Here is a 20,000-nt window from a genome sequence, read left to right as displayed (position 1 = left end):
TCCTCCTCTCTCCTCCTCCTCTCTCCTCTCTCCTCCTGCCCTCCTCCTCTCTCCTCCTCCTCCTCCTCCTGCCCCTCCTCTCTCTCTCCTCTCTCCTCTCTCCTCCTGCCCCTCCTCTCTCCTTCTGCTCTCCTCCTCTCCCTCCTCTCTCCTCTCTCGTCCTGCCTCTCCTCTCTCCTCCTCTCTCCTCTTTCCTCCTGTCCCTCCTCTCTCCTCCTGGTTTGTTCAGAGAAGTAACCTTTTTTGTTTTGGATCTGAAACTGTCATAATGAACTGTACAATCAGCCCAAGTGGACCTCTGGTGTTTGTTTCACTCACAAAGCCTCAGTTAGGTGTGAGTGATGTGGGTCAGTGCCTCACATGGCAGAGCTCTGGACCTAGAGCTGTGGAGCCAAACTCGGCCCACGTCAAGGCGGCACCAAGCAAACCGTGCCCATGGGAACATGGCACCAGTGCCCCTGTTTTTGGTGTAGGTTCATGGGCTGGATCATCTCTCTCAAACATTTGTATCAGTCCCAAGCCCAGACAAATGCTCCCAAATGTTCCTCCCAAAGGTCTCTTAGAGGGTGGGCCCCTGGGTGACAGGTGGTCCCCGCTAAAGTGACATCATATGCAAATAGAGTGATATAGAGCAACAAGGGGCAGGTGTGGGCGTGGGCTCTGGGACAGTAGGGGCCCCGGGACAAACTGTCCCAGGGAGTGGGAGCCACCCTGAAGGCTTAGGGGGATCTGATTGTCTGTGCTGCATGCAAATACAGAGCTGCAGCAGACCCAACACAAACCTGTACAGACCATACCTGAACCCTCACAGCATGACTGCACCTGTCAGACTACACCTGTCAGACTGCACCTGTCAGACTGCACCTGTCAGAATGAGCCTGTCAGACTGCACCTGCACCAGTAGGTAGGATTTTATGTGCTGTGTAGCTCTGATGTATATATGATGTATATATGATGGATGTATGATGTATATATGATGTATATATGATGTATGTATGATGTATATATGATGTATATATAGATATTAAGGTTGAAAGCTCTGACCACAGAGCAAAGAGGAAGAGAGGAATGTTTTTGCTCATATAAACCTAAAAATGCACCATACACCATAACGGATTATTAAAGTGTAATAAAGGTATTTAGGGATGAAAATATATGAAGCAGGTCAGACAGAAGCAGGAGAGGAGAGGGTACAGACCGCTTACAGCCAGAGCAGCTCCTGAGTACTTAGCTGGAGGAGTATTTTAGGCTGCTGATGCAAATTAACACCCAGATCAAACATGAACCCAGAACCAGGACCCAAAGTGGGTCCTGCTTGTTGTGAGTTTTATGCCTGTATCAGAGCTGGGACATTATTACCTGAGTCGTGCTGCCCCTCTGGCCCCGGGACAGCACATACTGAGCCCCATTCATCCCCACAGACACCCCCCCTCCACCAGCCTGCTGCGTCCGCCAAGACTCTTTCCTCCCTGTACAAAGAGGCCAGTCTGGAACCTTCTCTTATCCCTCTGGTTTCCATGGGCGAATGATTGACAGGAAGAGTAACCAATCACAAGCTTGTATCTGTCAAAACAAACTCAAGTTTCTGAAAAGAACCAGACAGAAGCCTGAACAGCAGCTCAAAGAACCACCAGGTGAACTCCAGGAAAACCACATAACTGGTCCAGTCCCATTTGAACTGGATTTTTAAAATGCATGTGAACACAGATATGTTCACATGTAGTAGAAGTGGCTGGAGCAGAACTAACAGTAATGATGAGACAGTGATGACCCTCCTGACCAAAGCAGGTCCACTGTAAACACTGACTGTGTTTAAGTGAGGACAGTTCAACTGGAGCCAGTAAAAGCCACTAGTTGTAGCGGCTAATTTAGAGCAGAGTTCCATATTTGGAAATCTAAGTGTGCCTATGTGCCCACCAAGCCAATAAGGTGTGTGGTTGTTAAACCTACTTGCCTCCTCCTGCACCATCGAGGTGTTAGCTGTCAATCAAACTTGTTACTAACGCTTGCTAGAGCTGACTTCAGTGAAAGAAGGCACCTAATTGGTCTATTATTTCTGTGAATATGGTCACATGGGCGTTGCATAATGTACAAATAGGCCTCCACATAAAATTGGATTTGTTTAAAACAAAAAAATCTAATGTGAAAGTATTATTTTGCCTGTTCTTGGGTTAAATATTACAGTCAGAACATGGCTGCTGGAACAGGATGTTGCTATAGGTTACCATGGCGATTATCTCTCTAGTTTTCATTATGCCTCATTTGTAAAAACTACACAAGCTCGTGTTCAATTGTGCAATGTTCTGACTTCCCTAATAATAAATGTCTAATGAGCGACGGCTGTGGGTGTGTGAGATAACATCAGGCATGGACGTTACATTTTACAGTTGAGTCCTCAGCTGGCCTCCCCTTCACAGGGTTCTGTCCAGAGGCTATGTTGAGCAGGGCCTATCGTTCGGTGCCCAGGGGCAGGGGAGCGGGCTCATGGAGGAGCAGGAGCGGGCGAGGTGTGCCAGGCCTGAACCTGAGCCAAAAACCACACAGTGAGGAGTGGCACACATCCAGAAGAGCCATAGTCTGTAAAACAACTGTTAGAATGTCGTATCCTCTTTATCATATTATAGCTGATGCATCAACGTTCTCTGCTAAGGGGGTGATTCTAACTGTAGGCACTGCTCTGTCAGAGGCTTTGTTAGACTTTAAGCTTAATTTTAACACAATCTGACTACAAAGAACTGACTTAGTTGGAACTACAACAGGTGAGCTGATCTGTGCTGTGAAACAAGTCTCAAATAACATTACAGTCACAAGCTAGCTAGCATTAGTTTAAAACTTTTGTTTTAAGCCTGTGTTTGCATTGTGTCACCATGGTAACTGCTGGATATTCCATTGTATGTCTATACATACAGAACACCACCAGCATGATTCCACAGTTATGTATCAGTATCGCAAAAGCAGTATTGCAATATTGACAATATACAACAATCTACTGCTATAACACCAAAGTTCTTGAGACAAATGTGTTAAACAAACCTGATGTTAGGAATGAGCTTTGCTTTAGCCCTGATTTTGTCTCTAAGTTTTTATTTTTTGATTTCATGTGAGTTTCACTGGTAAATGGAAGAATGTAATATTTTTATTTTATTACAACTAAAATTACTGATCTCATATTGTAAATATGTTCCAATAATGTGCAGCCCTAACCCTCTAGACATACTTGGAGTTTATTTTGTCAATACACAGATTTTTCAGAACATCAGGAAATTTGAAAACTAGACATTGGGTTTGATTTTTCATTTTCAGTTGGAAATGTGTTCCAAGGGGCTGAAGTTTGGAGCATTCATGGCTCCTCCACGAGCTAACTCGAGCGATAAGACCTGAGCAGTGTGTTTGGAACATTCTGAATGGCCTCAGTACAACACAGGACTTAAAGGGTCATCTCACTGTCAGAGGGACAAGACAGCCCCAAAATACACAAGCATGCAAGTCATATTTGGAAGTAGTGAATGGGGATACTAATCGTTCAAACTCGATTTTGAGGCTAAGGAATAGACTCGATACAGATCCCAATACCATGCTGATAAAAACACTTTCTTTAGACAATATAAAGTGACTGTCAACATAAATGGTAGTGTGGCCTTGTATGGTCTTATATGTGTGTAATCCTCAGTAGTCCATGTGTGTGTACTAGTCTATGTGCTCTTCTACTTGTTCTCATGCAGCTCAACATCATTCAAAGACATTTACGGAAGGTTCATTTCTGTTCTGTAAATAAATTTTTAGTATCAATATCTGCTCAAATGATGTAGTTTTGATACTAGTTTTAATATTTATTAGTTTTCTAATTTTCGATATTGACAACAATCAAATTCACATTCAGCTCATTCTCATTCTCATTGTGGTACCAGTGTTAAGTTTTGAATTTCTTCCTTAGTGTCGAAATGGAGTTTGAAAATGTGAGTATGAAGAGAGCTGCGGGAGTGAGGAGAGCAGGGATGAGGCAGGCCCGAGTGTGGACACAGATTGCTGGTTGCTCTGTGTGCCCTCACTGTTTAAATGATTCTGATAAAGTATATTTGATGTTCACTATTAAACAGTCAGAGATTGTTGCAGTAGTAAACACAGGTGATTCTCTGATTGGTGCAAATATTTGCTACTGTAATCTGTGGAGCATGTTTGAGTTTAGTCTGTGGAGGCCATGTTCTGCTCATCTGTACACTACAGAAGCAAAACACCTGAGAGCAGGCCTGGTCCACCTCTCCTACCTGTGACCTCTGACCTGCCACCTCACCTTCACCCACAGAAGTAGGGTAAGTTGTGATGAGTAGACACTTACTTAACTGCATTTGAAAACATGACACATTAAACACAGGAACAGAGCTGTGCATGATAACTCCAGTACTCAGCCCCTGCACTCGTACGACCTGGATTTGGATTCGATATATTGACCAATATTTACACTTTTTAATGTATCAGCATTTAGCCTTACATCAAGGTGATATTTGTTTTGGCCCAAAGCAGTCCACCCAGCGCATATACAAGTCTCAGAGCGGGATGTGAGGGACACGGGGGGGTGGAGACTGTACCTGTCCTGGAGCAGGATGTGAGAATGACAGAAGTAGGGGAGGAGGGGTGTGGCTTGTTCCTGTCATAGACCAGGATGTGAGCATCACAAACGAGGAGAAGGGGAGGGGGTGAGTGGGCGGGGCTGCACCTGTCCTGGAGCAGGATGTGAGTGTCACAGAAGGAGTAGGCGGGGCTTGTTCCTGTCACGGACCAGGATGTTAGCATCAGAGAAAGGAGGGGGGAGAGGGGGAGTGGGAGGGGTTTGTACCTGTCCTAAAGCAGGATGTGAGTGTCACAGTCTCTCGATCTCCGCCTGAGCAAACACAGATCAGGTTACACGCCTCACTGAGCTGCAGGGCACACGCCACAGTTCGAACAAAACATGTGGAACAGGGACAGCTCCAGAAATAGCTCCAGGAGGGACAGAGGGACATCCGTATGATGGACAGAGGGACAGACTTATGAGGGACAGAGAGACAGACTTAGCCTAATCTGTCCTTTGTCCACTGCTGTCTTTTTGACCTCTCACCTGCTCCACTCACATCGGGACGTTCTCAATACAAACAGTTTATCATCAGTGAGGGTCGTCAAAAAGGATTATAAAAATCAGATACTAATCCATCTTAAAAGTATTATCAAAACTAGATCCTCATTTGAAAAGGCATCGATACTAAAAAAAAGTCCCATTCACAGGACAGGAATGAACCTGAATGTCTTTAGAAAGATCTTGATCTGTATCAGAACAAGTAGAAGAGCACATAGGCTATTATACACACACGGACACTATGAACCTACAGCACCACTGAGGATTACACACACAAAGACACATGGGAGTAGAAAAGAAAGTTCTACCATTTAATGTTGAAAATCACACTTTATTGTCTAAAGAAAATGTGTGTGTGTGTGTGTTTTTAAATATATTATTGTGGTATCAGAATTTGTACTGAGTATTGAAACTATTCCTTATATAGAAATTCAGTTTGAGATTTTATTATCAGGACAACACTATCATCAGGACTGACCGATAGCCCAGATGTCCACCGTCCCTAAACCTGTGCAGATTATTGAGACATCTCCCTCCCTGGTCCCTGCTCAGGACAGCTCACAGTTAAAGTGGAATAGTGTGTGTGTGACTCAGGCCTGACGCAAAGCCTTATCTCCAGTCGGTCCCTGAGACCAAAGTCCAGTTTTTATCAGTGTCTGCAGCCGCGCTCCCTCCTCTGTCCCTCTATCCCTGTCTCACTCTCTGTGTGCAGCCCTGCTGTTCCTGTCCCTCTGTCCTCTGTCCCTCTGTCATCTGTCCCTCTGTCTGTCTGCCCCACTGTCCCTCTCACTATCCACTGTCCTTCACTTGTATGTCTTTCTGGCAATCCATCCTCCATACTCTGTCCCCCTGTCCCCCTGTCCCCTCTGTTCCTCTATCCCCTCTGTTCCTCTGTCCCTCTGTCCCTCTGTCCCTCTTTCCCTTGTCCCTTCTGAAGCAGATCTGTGGTGTTTCCTGTGTTACATCAGTAGCCTCTGTGTTAGAGGATGTGGAGCAGCTTTAACAGAAAAGAACTGCACATGACCAGGGACAGGTGCACAGCGGGGACAGGAGAACATCAGCGGAGACACGTGCAAGGAAGGTGGAGTTGTGTGTCTGTACAAAAACCGGACTAACAGACTGAGCGTCTGCATGGAAGTATGTGGGGGGGGGGTATTCACAACACTGTGGGTTCTCACATCTACACATCATGGGGACCTGATTCTCTTACGGGACAAACACCAGGTCCCCATGATGTTTATTATTAGAGCAACGACCTGGTTTAAGGTTCAGAAGTTCAAATAGGTTATGATTCAGGTTATGGTTAGGGTTGGTGGCATGACCCCACAAAAAACAGAACGTTAAAACAATACTTCAGAAGATTGAAAATAGATACGTTTTATGCCATACTGTGAAATATTACAGCCAAAGGAACAACATTTCCATGGAAACAAGAGAAGGCCACGCCAGAGTCAGGTTTGTGGAGAAGCAAGCCCGCTCACCATAAGGTCACATTTATTTCAGTACAATAAGCAACAAAAATGACTAAAACAAACAAACAAAAAAAAAAAATAAAAACAAAATAACTACATGTATTTATTTTATGTACTTATTTATTTTTGCTATAAAGGTTACATGCTGTGGGTTAAGCAGGTGGCAAATATGGTCATGATCAGGAAATGACTCCAAGTCAATGTAATGTCCCCAAAAAACATGGAAATCCCACATGTGTGTATGCATGTTTGTGTGTGTATTTGTGTGTATGCGTACAGTTGTGTGTGTGTCTATGTGTGCGTGCGCTTGTGTGTGTGTGTGTATGTCTGTGTGTGTATGCTTGTGTGTGTGTATGCGCGTATGCTTGTGTGTGTGCGTATGCGTGTGTGTGTGTGCGTATGCTTGTGTGTGTGTGTATGCGTGTGTGTGTGTGTGTATGTGTGTATGCTTGTGTGTGTGCGTACTCTTGTGTGTGTGTGCGTATGCTTGTGTGTGTGTGTGCGTATGCTTGTGTGTGTGCGTATGCTTGTGTGTGTGTCTGTGTGTGTATGCTTGTGTGTGTGTGCGCGTATGCTTGTATGTGTGCATATGCTTGTGTGTGTGTGTGCGTATGCTTGTGTGTGTGTCTGTGTGTGTATGCTTGTGTGTGTGCGTATGCTTGTGTGTGTGTCTGTGTGTGTATGCTTGTGTGTGTGCGCGTATGCTTGTATGTGTGCATATGCTTGTGTGTGTGTGTGCGTATGCTTGTGTGTGTGTCTGTGTGTGTATGCTTGTGTGTGTGCGTATGCTTGTGTGTGTGTCTGTGTGTACGTATGCTTGTGTGTGTGTGTGTGTGTGTGCGTGCTTGCATATGCTTGTGTGTGTGTGCATGCTTGCGTGTGTGCGTACTCTTGTGTGTGTGTGCGTATGCTTGTGTGTGTGTGTGTGCGTATGCTTGTGTGTGTGCGTATGCTTGTGTGTGTGTCTGTGTGTGTATGCTTGTGTGTGTGCGTATGCTTGTGTGTGTGTCTGTGTGTACGTATGCTTGTGTGTGTGTGTGTGTGTGTGTGTGCGTGCTTGCATATACTTGTGTATGTGTGCATGCTTGCGTGTGTGCGTATGCTTGTGTGTGTGTGTGCGCGTATGCTTGTGTGTGTGTGCGCGTATGCTTGTGTGTGTGTCTGTGTGTACGTATGCTTGTGTGTGTGTATGTGTGTGTGCGTGTGTGCATATGCTTGTGTGTGTGCGTACTCTTGTGTGTGTGTGCGTATGATTGTGTGTGTGTGTGCGAGTATGCTTGTGTGTGTGTCTGTGTGTGTATGCTTGTGTGTGTGTGTGTGTGTGTATGCTTGTGTGTGTGTGCGCGTATGCTTGTGTGTGTGTCTGTGTGTACGTATGCTTGTGTGTGTGTATGTGTGTGTGCGTGCGTGCATATGCTTGTGTGTGTGCGTATGCTTGTGTGTGTGTGTGCGTATGCTTGTGTGTGTGTGTGCGTATGCTTGTGTGTGTGTCTGTGCGTACGTATGCTTGTGTGTGTGTATGTGTGTGTGCGTGCATATGCTTGTGTGTGTGCGTATGCTTGTGTGTGTGTGTGCGCGTATGCTTGTGTGTGTGTCTGTGCGTACGTATGCTTGTGTGTGTGTCTGTGTGTGTATGCTTGTGTGTGTGTGTGTGTGTGTGTCTGTGTGTGTGATGCTTGTGTGTGTGTCTGTGTGTATGTATGCTTGTGTGTGTGTCTGTGTGTACGTATGCTTGTGTGTGTGTGCGCGTATGCTTGTGTGTGTGCGTATGCTTGTGTGTGTGTGTGTGTATGCTTGTGTGTGTGTCTGTGTGTGTGTGTGCGTGCATATGCTTGTGTGTGTGTGCATGCTTGTGTGTGTGTGTGTATGCTTGTATGTGTGTGTGTGCATAGGGGTGTGTGTGTATGTGTGTGTGTATGCTTGTGTGCGTGTTTGTATGCTTGTGTGTGTGTGTGTGTGTTTGTGTGTGTATGTGTGTGCGTGTGTGTGTGTGTGTATGCTTGTGTGTGTGTGTTGGGTGCTTATGTGTGTGCGTGTGTGTGTATGCTTGTGTGTGTGTGTTTGTGTGCTTATGTGTGTGTGTGTGTGTGTATGCTTGTGTGTGTGTGTTTGTGTGCGTATGTGTGTGTGTGTGTGTATGCTTGTGTGTGTGTGTGTGTGTGTGAGAGAGAGTGTGTGTGTGGTGGTGTCCCGGGGCGGGGTGGGGGCCCCTCCCTCTCCTCAGGTCTGAGTAAACACAACTGCTCCAGGATCCAGGATGCAGCGGCTCATTTGCATTGCACTCAGTCTCCAAGCAGCTCCACCCTACAGCACCCAATAGCACCCATAATCATACATCAGCACCCACCAGCAATGATTAGCACCCACCTGTGCCTACCCGCCTGCATCCACCAGCATCCACCTACACCCAATAGCACCCAGCAGCACTCATAATAATCACTACTGATTACTTTTCTCTAAAAGTAATCTAGGTACTACTCTGGTTACTTTATTTCAGTAATTTCACTACTGATTACTATAAGTTACTCTGAAGAAAAATAAGCAACTTGTGTGTGTGTCTGAGTATGTGTGTGAGTGAGATGTGTGTGTGTGGGACATGTGTGTGTGTTATGTGTGTGTGCGTGGGTGTGTGTGTGTGCGTGCGTGTGTGTGAGTGGGACGTGTGTGTGTGTGTGTCTGTGAGTGGGACGTGTGTGTGTGTGTGTGTGTCTATGAGAGTGGAAAGTGTGTGTTTGTGTATGTTATGTGTGTGTGTGAGTGGGACATGGGACGTGTGTGCGTGTGTGTCCGTACTGCACTGGAAGTGGGTCACTTGTGGGTCACTTGTGGTCACTTGTGGGTCACTTGTGGGTCACTCTATCACACTCCTCACAAAGGCCCAGACTGTATCTGGGTCATGTGACTGTCCCGGCCAATCGCAGTGCAGCTTCAGCCTCCACCTGAGCACCATATCAGCCCCTTATCTCCAGTTCAGGGGCCACTGAGAGAGCAGTGTGTCGGCCCCTGGAGCCTGGGCTGGAGCAGGCTGGGGCCCCGCTCAGAGGGGTCTGTCATAATGACAGTAACCCCCACCACCCCCCACCCCACCCGCCCACCCCTTCTTCTGTACCATACATTTTAATGAGATAAGACAACATTCAAACTCCCAAACACATGTTAGGTCCCGGGCCATGAGCAGTGGCCCTTGAGCCCCACTGTATGTAAATGAGCCCTTCTCACTGTATTCAGAGCATAGACTGTATAAAGAAGTGGAGTAAGCGAGTGTGATGTCACCACAGCATTCGGTTACAGGAGTGAATTTGGAAACAGGCTCTGTATTAGGAATAGGATCAGGTAGAGCAAGTTAATACGAACATTTTTAAGACCAAAATGACGAGGTTCACAGCAGCAGGTACAGAGAGATAACAAATAATAACACTTTTCCAATGTAAGTCAATGGGAGCCACAGTCAGAAGGAGCCAGAAGAGCCACATACAAACGTCCTATTTGTAATGAAGCGACCAGCACCTGAGCTCTCTCCATTTACAATACAGTTTATGATTCAAAGTCAAAGTCAATCTAATCACACAGGACACATAGGGACTATTAAATAACTTTATTCTTCGTATTGAGAAAATAAACATTTTCACGTGAAAAGTATAAAATGACAGAAGTGGTTCAGAAGCATTCCAAGCTGAAGGACAAAAGGCTCCAGTCTGAGTCCAGACATTGCAGACGCAGATAAATACATACAAAAGTCTAAAGATACAAAAGTGACCGAGTTGAAATGTGGAAGGCATTTTGATGAGTAACACGGGCCCCGCGTGAGCAGGCTGTAACACGGGCCCCGCGTGAGCAGGCTGTAACACGGGCCCCGCGTGAGCAGGCTGTAACACGGGCTGCCGACGTAACAACAGCAGTAACACCACAGTAACCAGGCTCTACAGCCCAGCAGGCTGCACATATATTAGCTCTCCCTTATAAATAAGACATCCTCTCCCCTCATATGTACATCTATACACACCACTGTCCACACACTGACCATTAGGAGGCATTCAGCACCGAACGGCTGTACAGCGTCTGGTAGTAGGCCCCTGAGTCCATGGCTGCGGCCCCGGGGCTGTCATACACCGGTTTGGCCCCCACTGGAGAGGCCCCTCCGTAGCCGTAGCCCATGACCTGCTCCTGGTAGCTTTTGAGCTCCATCTTCTGCTCACTGGACATGAGGTTGGTGATGGAGAAAGGGTGGTTGAAGTTGTAATGAGGGTCCAGTGACTTGAGATCGCTGTGAAGATCCAGGTGCTGCTGCATGGCCCCCGGGAGCAGGCCCCCCTGATGCAACAGAGAGGAGGACAGGCCCATAGGGGGTGACGCCGAGCTGGGGGGGTGCAGGTGTGAGCCGGGCATAGGGGGACAGTCCATAGATCCCAGAGAGGAGCGGTGCAAGGTGGGTTCCTCAGACGCAGAGCCTGGGTGAGAGCTGTCTGAGTGGGCCGAATCGGGCTCGTCTGAGGCCCGCGTGGGGCTGTGCTCCTCAGGCTCAGCTCGGGGGCCTTTGGAGGAGCCCTCCTGGTTCTTGGAGGCCTTCTTAGCTGCCTTCTCCTCAATTTTAAAGCGCTTCTGGCGCCGCAAGTAACAGCCGTTCTCAAACATGTTTCCGGACTGGGGGTGCAGGGTCCAGTAGGAGCCTTTGCCAGGCTTGTCAGGCGAGCGGGCCACTTTGACAAAGCAGTCGTTGAAGGAGAGAGAGTGGCGGATGGAGTTCTGCCAGCGCTGCTGATTGTCACGGTAATAAGGGAACAGGTCCATGATCCACTGGTAGATCTCGTTGAGAGTGAGCATTTTGCTGTTGCTCTGCTGGATGGCCATAGTGATGAGTGAGATGTAGGAGTAGGGCGGTTTGGCGTGGGTCAGGGAGCGCCGGTAGGGTTTGGGCGGAGCTTCTTTGGGACTGCGGCTCATAGTAGCGGTGGAAGGATAGCCCAGTTGGCTCATGGACTGGCCCACGTTCTGATAATGTGACATGGAGCCCAGAGCCGGGGCCGTGGAGCCCAGCTGCGTGAGAGGAGCCGAGCTGACCGGAGACAGGGACATGTGCGCAGGCCCCTGGCTCATGGAGCCCAGAGGGGAGCTGCTCAGGGCCGGGCTGGGGTAGGCCATGTTAAGGCTGGGGGCCGTGTTCAGGTTGATGTAACTGTTGATGGGGCCCATGGAGCCCATGGAGCCCAGAGACGTCATGGAGGAGGGGGACGGGTACATCTGAAAGCACAGCCACAAGTTAGACTCATAGTCACACACAAATATTCAGACTTATTTGAAAGTAGCAGGTTTAACACCGATTCATATATCGTACATTTATAACATATTCTAGGACGTATTCTAGAATATAGGATACTCTATATTACACTCTGCAAATAGACTAGTCTCTGTGCTGTGCATATTTTTCACAGAGGGAAGAGAGGCTCTGAGACGCAGTTCAAATCTGTTATGAATGCACAATGAGGCCTCAGTGCGGGAGCTTCGCACGGCCGTGTTAACCTGAAAATGCGTAAAAAGCGCGTCAGATGCAAACACAGACGGCCTCTGAGGATCTGAACCGAGGGCACGAAAATACGGCAAATCGCCACGTATGTCCACACTATTTCTGTCGTTATATTTGTTTATTATACATTTAAAGGAGTTTAAATCTTTAAAAATGAACAGTCTTTGGTGGTTGAGTCAGGAGAACCCTCTGGCTCGCGGGCAGACGCAGCGGGCGCTCCGTGTTAATTGGATCAGAACAGGTGAGCTGATATGATGAGATTATCTCCAGTGAGAATGATCAGGTTAACGCGGCACGGACACGAGACACAGGCCTCGGGCCTCGCGCTCTCAGCAGTGCGTAAAACACGCACCGCTTTATTACGCTCTAAATATGTGCTGTTACTAACATGATTATTATTATTGCTATCAATAATAATAATAATAATAATAATAATAATAATAATAATAATAATAATAATATAATATGATTATTATTATTATTATTCCTTGCATTACAGAATAATAAATAATAAACCTATTTTTAATGATAGCAAACACATGTTAAATGTCAGCCTGTGTGACAGAGAACAGTCCCTGAGCCTCCAGTCTTACCTCGCTGGCTTCGCTGTAGAAAGTATTCCACTCAGGCAGATCGTGGCTCTCCATCTTCACGGAGCTCAACATCCCCGAGGCCTGTGTCCGATCGCCTGTCGCGGGTCTAAAGGTCCGGCTCTGTGGTAACAGTCTCCTCACAGCGGGTCGGAAGCTCCGGCTCTCTGGTAACAGTCTCCTCACAGCGCGGCTCTAATCCAGGGCCAAGTCAGAGCGCGTCCATGGCCCAGTGCCTTTCGGCTCGTTCGCTACTCGGCTCTCTCGCTCAGTCGCAGTTTGGAAGTGTGTCTCTCCCTCACAAGTGGAGACCTGTGGCTGTGTACGTCGAGAACCTGGTGCGCACCGTTTATAAGGCGCCACACTAAGGCCCCGCCCCCGGAGTGATACAGGAAAGGCCCGGGGGAATGGCACCGGCAGCCCCCTGGTGAGCTGTATATTGGCCGGCGGCTGCAGAGGGCCACCCTGGGAGCCCCAGTTCTGTCCAGCGGCTCTTTAGCACAGTTCATCATGAGGCAATTACTGTTAGGCCTATTACTGCCACAGAGGGGACAGGACAATCCGTGGATAATTTGTGCGTAATCACGCAAGCACCAAGCGGAGTGTGTAGGTTACAAATATTTCAAATCATTTTCAAAGACTCATACCAAATTTATTTTACAAAATGTATTGGGCAGATAATACTCTCTTACATTTACTTAGGAAATTGTACTTTCCAGAGTACTTTTCTGGTAGCATACTTTTACTCCTACTTGAGATTTTTTATTTATTTATTTATATATATTTTTTTAAATTGAAATAACAGTACTTTTACTTGAGTAAAAGTTGTGCTTCCTCTTCCCACTGTGAGTAAGTCTAAAGTGACAAAATCTTTATGTGACAATATGAAATGATTTGAACGTTTGTGTTTGTTGCGGCTCCTTCACATCTGATTTAGTTTGTCTAATTTTTGTGTCTGTCTTTTGAAAACACCAGATTTTGTGGATTATTTCATGTTTTGCCCTTCACATTACATTCAATTACTGTTATTTGAGTAGTATTTTGCCCAAATAATATTTTACTCTTACGTGAGTAATATTTTAACTCTTACTTAAGTACAGTTTTGGCTACTCTGCCTACTTTGTTGAACACAATGAAACACAAAACACAAATGTTCAAATAATTTCATCTTGTCACATAAAAATTTTGTCACTTTAGACTTACTCACAGTGGGAAGAAGAAGCACAACTTTTACTCAAGTAAAAAAATACTGTTACTTCAATAAAACACTCAAATAAGAGTACGCCACAGTATGCCATAATTTCCTTCAAAAGTTACTCAAGTAAATGTGACTGAGTATCGACCTCTGTTTAAGGGAGATCAGCGTGACGCAGGTGACACAGGCCTATGCATTTTCTGGACTTCTCGCGTCTCTAACTGTGTCGTTAAGGGATGAGTCTCAAAACGCACGGCTGACAGGTTCGGTACTGAAGGAGGTCGTTGGTCCCGGGGGCGTGTGAAAGGGTCGGTGTGTAGTCGGCCCTGCCTGGAGCGCTGCGAGGCGTCAAAGTCGTTAATTCTCCCGGCTATCACTTCGGCACTAATTGTAGCCGCCTTAGATTGGTGGTACTGATAAACAAATACAAGATCAGAGCTTCTGATTACAGGCAAATGAGTCAAACTCAGAGGGCTGCACTCTCAGACACGGAGGGTCTACGCTGTTCAGTTTGATTCAGTACTGAGTTTAAGAGGCATTTCAACGAAGTAGCCATGCAGCAATAAATTACGGTATTGTTTGAAAATAAAGACTGGTGGGGTATAGGCCGACCCGCTGCAGCTTAGGTATAGAAATATGGATAGGCCTAATCAGGGTCAACGTTTATGCATTTTCGTTTTGCACATCATATCAGATGATATGGCTCGTGGCCCTCGCGGATTTAACTGTCGCAAAAGTAACTATGAACGGCACTATTATATTGTGGCTTCGAATTGAACGCGGTCCGAAGCGTGTGTAATGCCACAGTGGGAGCGCGTAATGGGTAAGTGTCATGGGCCCCGGGAATACACACTCGCGGCCGACTGCAGACGGGGATCCCTGAATGTCAAAGACCCGCCTAATGGCCTCTGAATGGACATGTAACTGATGTGCAGGCGGGAGGTCCAGGACCAGACTGTGAGAACGGGCACCTGGAGAAATAACAGGAAGGAACCGTGCGCGCACGCGCAACGTGATTCGGACGGTACATGCTCCGGCCTCGCTCTCGTTTGGACGCAGACGTGTGCAGGTTTAGTCCTAGTTTAGACCAGAACTGATTGATGCTTAGTGGTCTTCGTTTGGATCAGGTTCAGACTTAGTTAGGTCTCAGTTTAGTCCTAGTCCTGAGTTTTTAAGATGCCCATTTAGTCCAGCTTTGGCCTTGGTTTGGTCTTGATCATCACGGGTTGAGTGTCAGAGTTGTTTTAGAGACCCGGTGTAGTCCCGCTTTAGTCCCCACATCCCAAAACATAAAGACAAATGTGGAGCTCCGGACTCGCGAGGTCTCTGACGCGTAAGAACAAATGCCAAAACAATCTAACACATGCACGGGCACATGGGCACGCTTTGTGCCCGCGCACTGGCGGCCAAACAGCACTGGCGGCCTCTGCCGCCTCTCCTTCACAAAACCACGAGCTCAGCCACGGTTCCAGCCCGGGACATGGGACGGGCCTTCCGTGGTTTGGGGGGTTCATGATGCGTAAAGGCCGGTACTGAGAGTCGATTAGCGCGCACAGGTGTGGCACTTGCATGAGTAATAAGGTCATTAATGGAAGGCTTCTGGGTGAAAATGCGCGCACGCCCTCATATTTAGTTATATTGTCCATGGGCATTTGGACATTTTCTTGATAATTTCTTCTATTACCTGTAGACTTGAGACAAAATCATACTTTATTTTTAGTCAGAATGTCTTTAGAACACGAGGAGGTGCAGTAGGTGCTGTTCACACTGGATCTCTGCACAGACCGTTTCTCACGTGTTATTCCCGTTTGAAGGCGCCGTCATTTGCGTCTTTTTCTTGATGGATGTGACGTGAGTGAGAGCGCAGCGAGCTGATGTCTGTCCCGAGCGGAAAGCCTGGTTGTGGATTAGAGGTCGCACGCGTTGTGCGTGTCCTACGCGGGCCGAGGTTCATCGATTAGCAATTAACACCTGAGAAGGACTCAACAATGGCCCTAATGAGGCACTACTCATGAAGGAAGCGGGGCATCGCATTTAGGCCTGGGAACTGTTACACTTAGTTAAAGAAGATTAACTAATCTTATTATCAGAAGGCCAAAGTGAAAGGCCCCGTGAGAGAGCCAAAGAGCGGGCAGCGAGGCTGCAGAGATAGACGAATGGAGAGCGCTCTCTTGTGGACTGATCAGGGAAATGGCCAAGAAGCTCAAGACTTTTTCAGACCGTTCATAACTTGTAACAGCTAACAAATGATTATAATAAAAGAATTTCAATGACCAGAAGATCTACTCATTTGCATAAAGGGAGGGTAGACCAACTGTTACAGATACCAACTCACTGTCACTGATTTATTCTTACAGAAACATGGTTGATTATGTTATAATTTGGTGTTTTGATTCTGAAAATATTCAGTAGCAATGACAACACCACGATGGAATATGATAAAAAATATTTACCCCCAACCTCCTTTTGCAGATGATGTCTTCAGGCTGAGGGTGAACGAGAGACACGGGGCGTGACATAAAGAGTCAGTGGATCTGACCACTCAACCAATAGTGTTTTTTATGTCAAGAGCAAGAATCGAACCACCAACCAACATTTCACATGTGGTCAGTCCAAAACTTTGAATAAATCTGACTCTTGGCCTGGAGGAAAGTCTTCTCCTGCTTGTTTCCAAGGAAATGTTGTTCTTTTGGCTATAATGTTCCACAGTACAGCATAAAACTTCATCTCCATGGAAAATGTTGTTCCAGATGAGTCTGGTTAGGATGGTGACGACCTCCCCCTGCATTTTGGGAGTTATACAGCAGACAGCACTCTCCGCTGTTCTGCGCTGAGGCAGCCCCAAGCAAACCTGATGAGTCTCAGTATGAGCAGTTTGCACACAGCCAGTGGTCACCAGCTGGAGCCTCTGTCCCTCACACACCTCCACACTTATGGACACTACTGTTCTAACGGTAAACAGGAGGCAAGAGGTCCTGCGTGAGGGAGCAGAGCCAGGCTGGTCTGCCCCGGAGAAGGTTTATTCCTCATTTAGATCGTATATGAACCTGTCAAAGCACACCAAGCACGTCACTGAGCAGAGCCACTGAGCACAGCAGCCACATCATCTGACCCTCGTCCTGCAGGGAACTGCAGACCCTCTGCTCATTACAGAGAAGCACCTGGACCCAAACCCCACCCAAACCCCGCCCCAAACCCCACCCAAACCAAGACTAAACCCCACCCAAACCCAGCCCAGACCCAACATAAACCCCGCCCAAACCAAGACCAAACACCACCCAATCCCCGCCCAAACCCGACCTAAACCCCACCCAAACCTGTCCATGCAAAATCAGCTGAGAACTCCAGATCTAACATGTAAAGGCACTTTGCAAAAGTGAGCATGAATATGAGACCATGAGACACATATTTGTAAATGATCATTTAAGGAGATAAAGATAAGATAAAGATCCATCTTTATTTGATTACACTTAGAAAAGTATTGACATATTTGATAGTATTAAATGAAAATCCTCAGCGGCTTTGGACAAGGCCCTTGAAGAAATCGATTGTTTTTGGATCCTTTAGTTTGGACTAAAGTGACCTTTGGTTAAACCTGTGCTTCTGTCTGACTGGACTCACACCACTGTTCTCACCAGCTCCATCCCTGCACATTTAACTGAATGCAATCAATGTGAAATGTGATGTTTGAATGAGAACACATTCTGTCTGTGCTAGAACCTCTCACCAACTACCGTTTAATGACAACGCTAACAGTGTGAGCCCCACAGCCTCCTCAGGGTCCAGGGAGGCTACTATGTTTCCCTGGTCTGTGCTCCCCTGACCTCCACCCTGAGCATATCTCACAAAGCTGGAGCTAAATGGGTGTGATTACAAGGGTGAGCTCAGGGTTCAGAGCACAGGCCTGGCTGCTTCTGGAGGGGTTCATACACAAGCTGAAAATGACACATGAGTCTGAAATGAATGCTTGCATATTGGGCGGGCGATTGCACATACAGCTACCATTCTGTGGGTTCCATGGTACTTGGCCTGTAGGTGTGGTGGGTACATTCTGTGGGTTCCATGGTACTTGGCCTATAGATGTGGTGGTACATTTAGGTTAAGTGCAACCAGCACAGCACAACATTCAGCTTACAACTTACACTCAATGCTAGGTTACATTTACTCAGAGATGTCCAAAAGACACTGTCCACTGGTTTACAATGAGACCTTCCACACAAGGGACCCCACAGTCAGGGGGTCAATGATGCTGGTCCCAAAGCAGCAGAGCCAATACTGCAGACCAGCTCAGACCAGGGACAGGCTGAGACCAGAGTGGGAGCCAAAGACAAGCCATCATTTTCTCTATGTTCAGTTACTAAAGAAATTAACAACCCCAACTATAAAAGGAAAGAAAAATATTTCTGTGGACAAAAAGTCCAAATGCCAAATCTTAGACAAATATCTATGTCTGTGTAACCATGACAACACAAAAGCAAAACATGCTCCAAGATCGGCCCAAACTTTCTTGGAATTGTGGATTTAAGATCAGTTGGGTACATTTCACGTATGCCCTCAGTAAAAGGACTAGAGTTAGGGAGGGGGATTACCATGGACAGGCATTTCTGACTTTAATTTCCACAACACTGCTCCTTGCATTGTCCTAACAACTGGTCATTATCAGAGACCAGGGAATGAGTTTGCCATCAGCAGTTACAGAGAAGGGCAAAGTTCTTCAACTGAATTTAACCTTTTTTAATAGAAGGCAAATAGAACCAAGCCCAGACTCCAACATGGAACGGTGGAACAAGCAGGCTCGCTATGTCCATTTCTATATACATATAGATGGATTTATATAGTGTATATACAGTGTATGGTTGTACAGGGCTGATGATAGAACACGTTCTGCTCTTGTGTTGTGCGCACTACAGGGCTCTGATGATAGAACACATTTTGCTCTTGTGTAGAAGTGTGCAGAGGTCAGAGGTGTGATGTGATGGGTCAGGATAGAGGAGCTGGCCGTGGCTCTGAAGGCTGTGTCCTGTGCTGGTTCTTCTGACCGCTCCTGTGCTGCTGTGAGGAGACAGACACACAGACATTAAATACACAGCCTCCCTCCACATACAGTATTAAAGTACTACAGGTGTGTACAGCATACACCTGTATACAGAGCACGCACCTGTCTCACGTCTCTCGCTCCTTCTTGACAGTGACATCTCCAGCACTGGCCCCGGGTCCTCCCCCAGGAGCCGGGCTGGGGCCAGGGGGTGGGGCAGCAGCAGGGATGGAGGCGGCCCCTGCCCCGGCTGAGCCCAGGATGGTGGTGACTTCTCCCTGCATGAATGCCCAGGGGGGGCTGTTGGGAGTGTTATCCAGCGGACAGCGCTCTCCGCTGGGGCAATACACCTCCCCGTCTGCCCTGCGGCTCTGGATGTAGATGCGTGTGCAGGGAAAGCAGAACCTGCACACAGTACATGTGTTAGAGCACATTCTCCTCTTCTGTTCAAACTAATAAGAATGAAAAGTACTTACTAGTTCACTTTTTCACTTAGATTTGAATATTTGATTTTGACACATCATTTTGAAAAAAAACAATTTGTCTACATCAGTCAGATCAAGGATCAGGTATGTTTATTATTATTACTCATACCAAGTGAGATTGGACCCTTGTCTTTGGGATTGTAGTAAGAATGTAAAGAGCATTGATGTTTCATGTGCTGAAGTGTTGTGTTTGTTGTGTAGTTGTGACCATATATAGACCCACCTGTGTCCTTGAACAGAGGGGCACTGCACAAAATGGGTGTCCTCGAGGCGCTCGTGGCACAGGGTGCAGGACAGTGTGTTTCCAGCGGAGTGGCTGCTGCCGGACGCAGAGCCCAGCTCGGAGGCTCCTCCGTGGGGTAAGGCTGGAGCGGTGTTGGCCGCCTCTACAGACGCGCTGGAGCTCAGAGGCTCTCCTCCGGGCCGAGTGGCCAGGGGACGAGGCTGTCTTGCGGGAGAAGATGCAGGCTTGGGGCTGGTCTGGCTCGCGCCCCCTGCCATGGCTGAAGCAGTCAAGGGGAGACCTGTGGTTTTACTGCCGCCGCTGCCCGCCACCGCTGAGTGGATGGGCGTCTGGGACTTGGACTGGCTC

At 47.2% G+C, this 20,000-nt stretch overlaps 2 protein-coding genes across 3 annotated transcripts in view; both read right to left on the bottom strand.

Annotated features, from left to right (window-relative positions):
* Positions 1-10,162: 10,162 nt before the first annotated feature.
* foxa3 (forkhead box A3) lies at positions 10,163-13,002 on the bottom strand. The gene is made up of 2 exons (XM_020938629.2): positions 12,697-13,002; positions 10,163-11,820 (listed from the first exon to the last, which is right to left on the bottom strand). Exons 1-2 carry the CDS (start codon positions 12,766-12,768, stop codon positions 10,606-10,608), a joined length of 1,287 nt encoding a protein of 428 aa, XP_020794288.1. The 5' UTR covers positions 12,769-13,002; the 3' UTR covers positions 10,163-10,605.
* A 4,324-nt stretch (positions 13,003-17,326) lies between these two features.
* LOC110172704 (interferon regulatory factor 2-binding protein 1-like) overlaps positions 17,327-20,000 on the bottom strand; it is a 3,687-nt gene continuing 1,013 nt past the window's right edge. The window contains exons 1-3 of one of the 2 annotated variants that reach the window (XM_020938631.2): positions 19,632-20,000; positions 19,047-19,328; positions 17,327-18,937 (exon numbers count right to left, since the gene is read on the bottom strand). The exon at positions 19,632-20,000 is cut by the window's right edge and continues 1,013 nt beyond it. In XM_020938631.2, coding sequence (XP_020794290.1) covers positions 19,052-19,328; positions 19,632-20,000 — 646 coding nt within the window. In that variant the 3' untranslated portion in view covers positions 17,327-18,937; positions 19,047-19,051. Of the gene's footprint in view, positions 18,941-19,046; positions 19,329-19,631 lie in introns of both variants that reach the window. The other variant, XM_020938630.2, reaches the window with a different exon arrangement.

The sequence above is a fragment of the Boleophthalmus pectinirostris genome, unplaced genomic scaffold (genome assembly GCF_026225935.1).
Source record: "Boleophthalmus pectinirostris isolate CB_2022bp ecotype Guang Dong unplaced genomic scaffold, ASM2622593v1 HiC_scaffold_9, whole genome shotgun sequence".
Lineage (NCBI taxonomy): Eukaryota > Metazoa > Chordata > Actinopteri > Gobiiformes > Gobiidae > Boleophthalmus > Boleophthalmus pectinirostris.
Note: the sequence above shows the minus strand (reverse complement) of the source record. Positions and strands in the feature narration are given on the sequence as shown.

Coding starts and splice junctions, on each gene's coding strand:
- foxa3 (XM_020938629.2), bottom strand. CDS start 12,768: ATGTTGAGCTCCGTGAAGATGGAGAGCCACGATCTGCCTGAGTGGAAT. Junction 11,821..12,696: donor TCTACAGCGAAGCCAGCGAG/GTAAGACTGGAG, acceptor CTGTGCTTTCAG/ATGTACCCGTCCCCCTCCTC.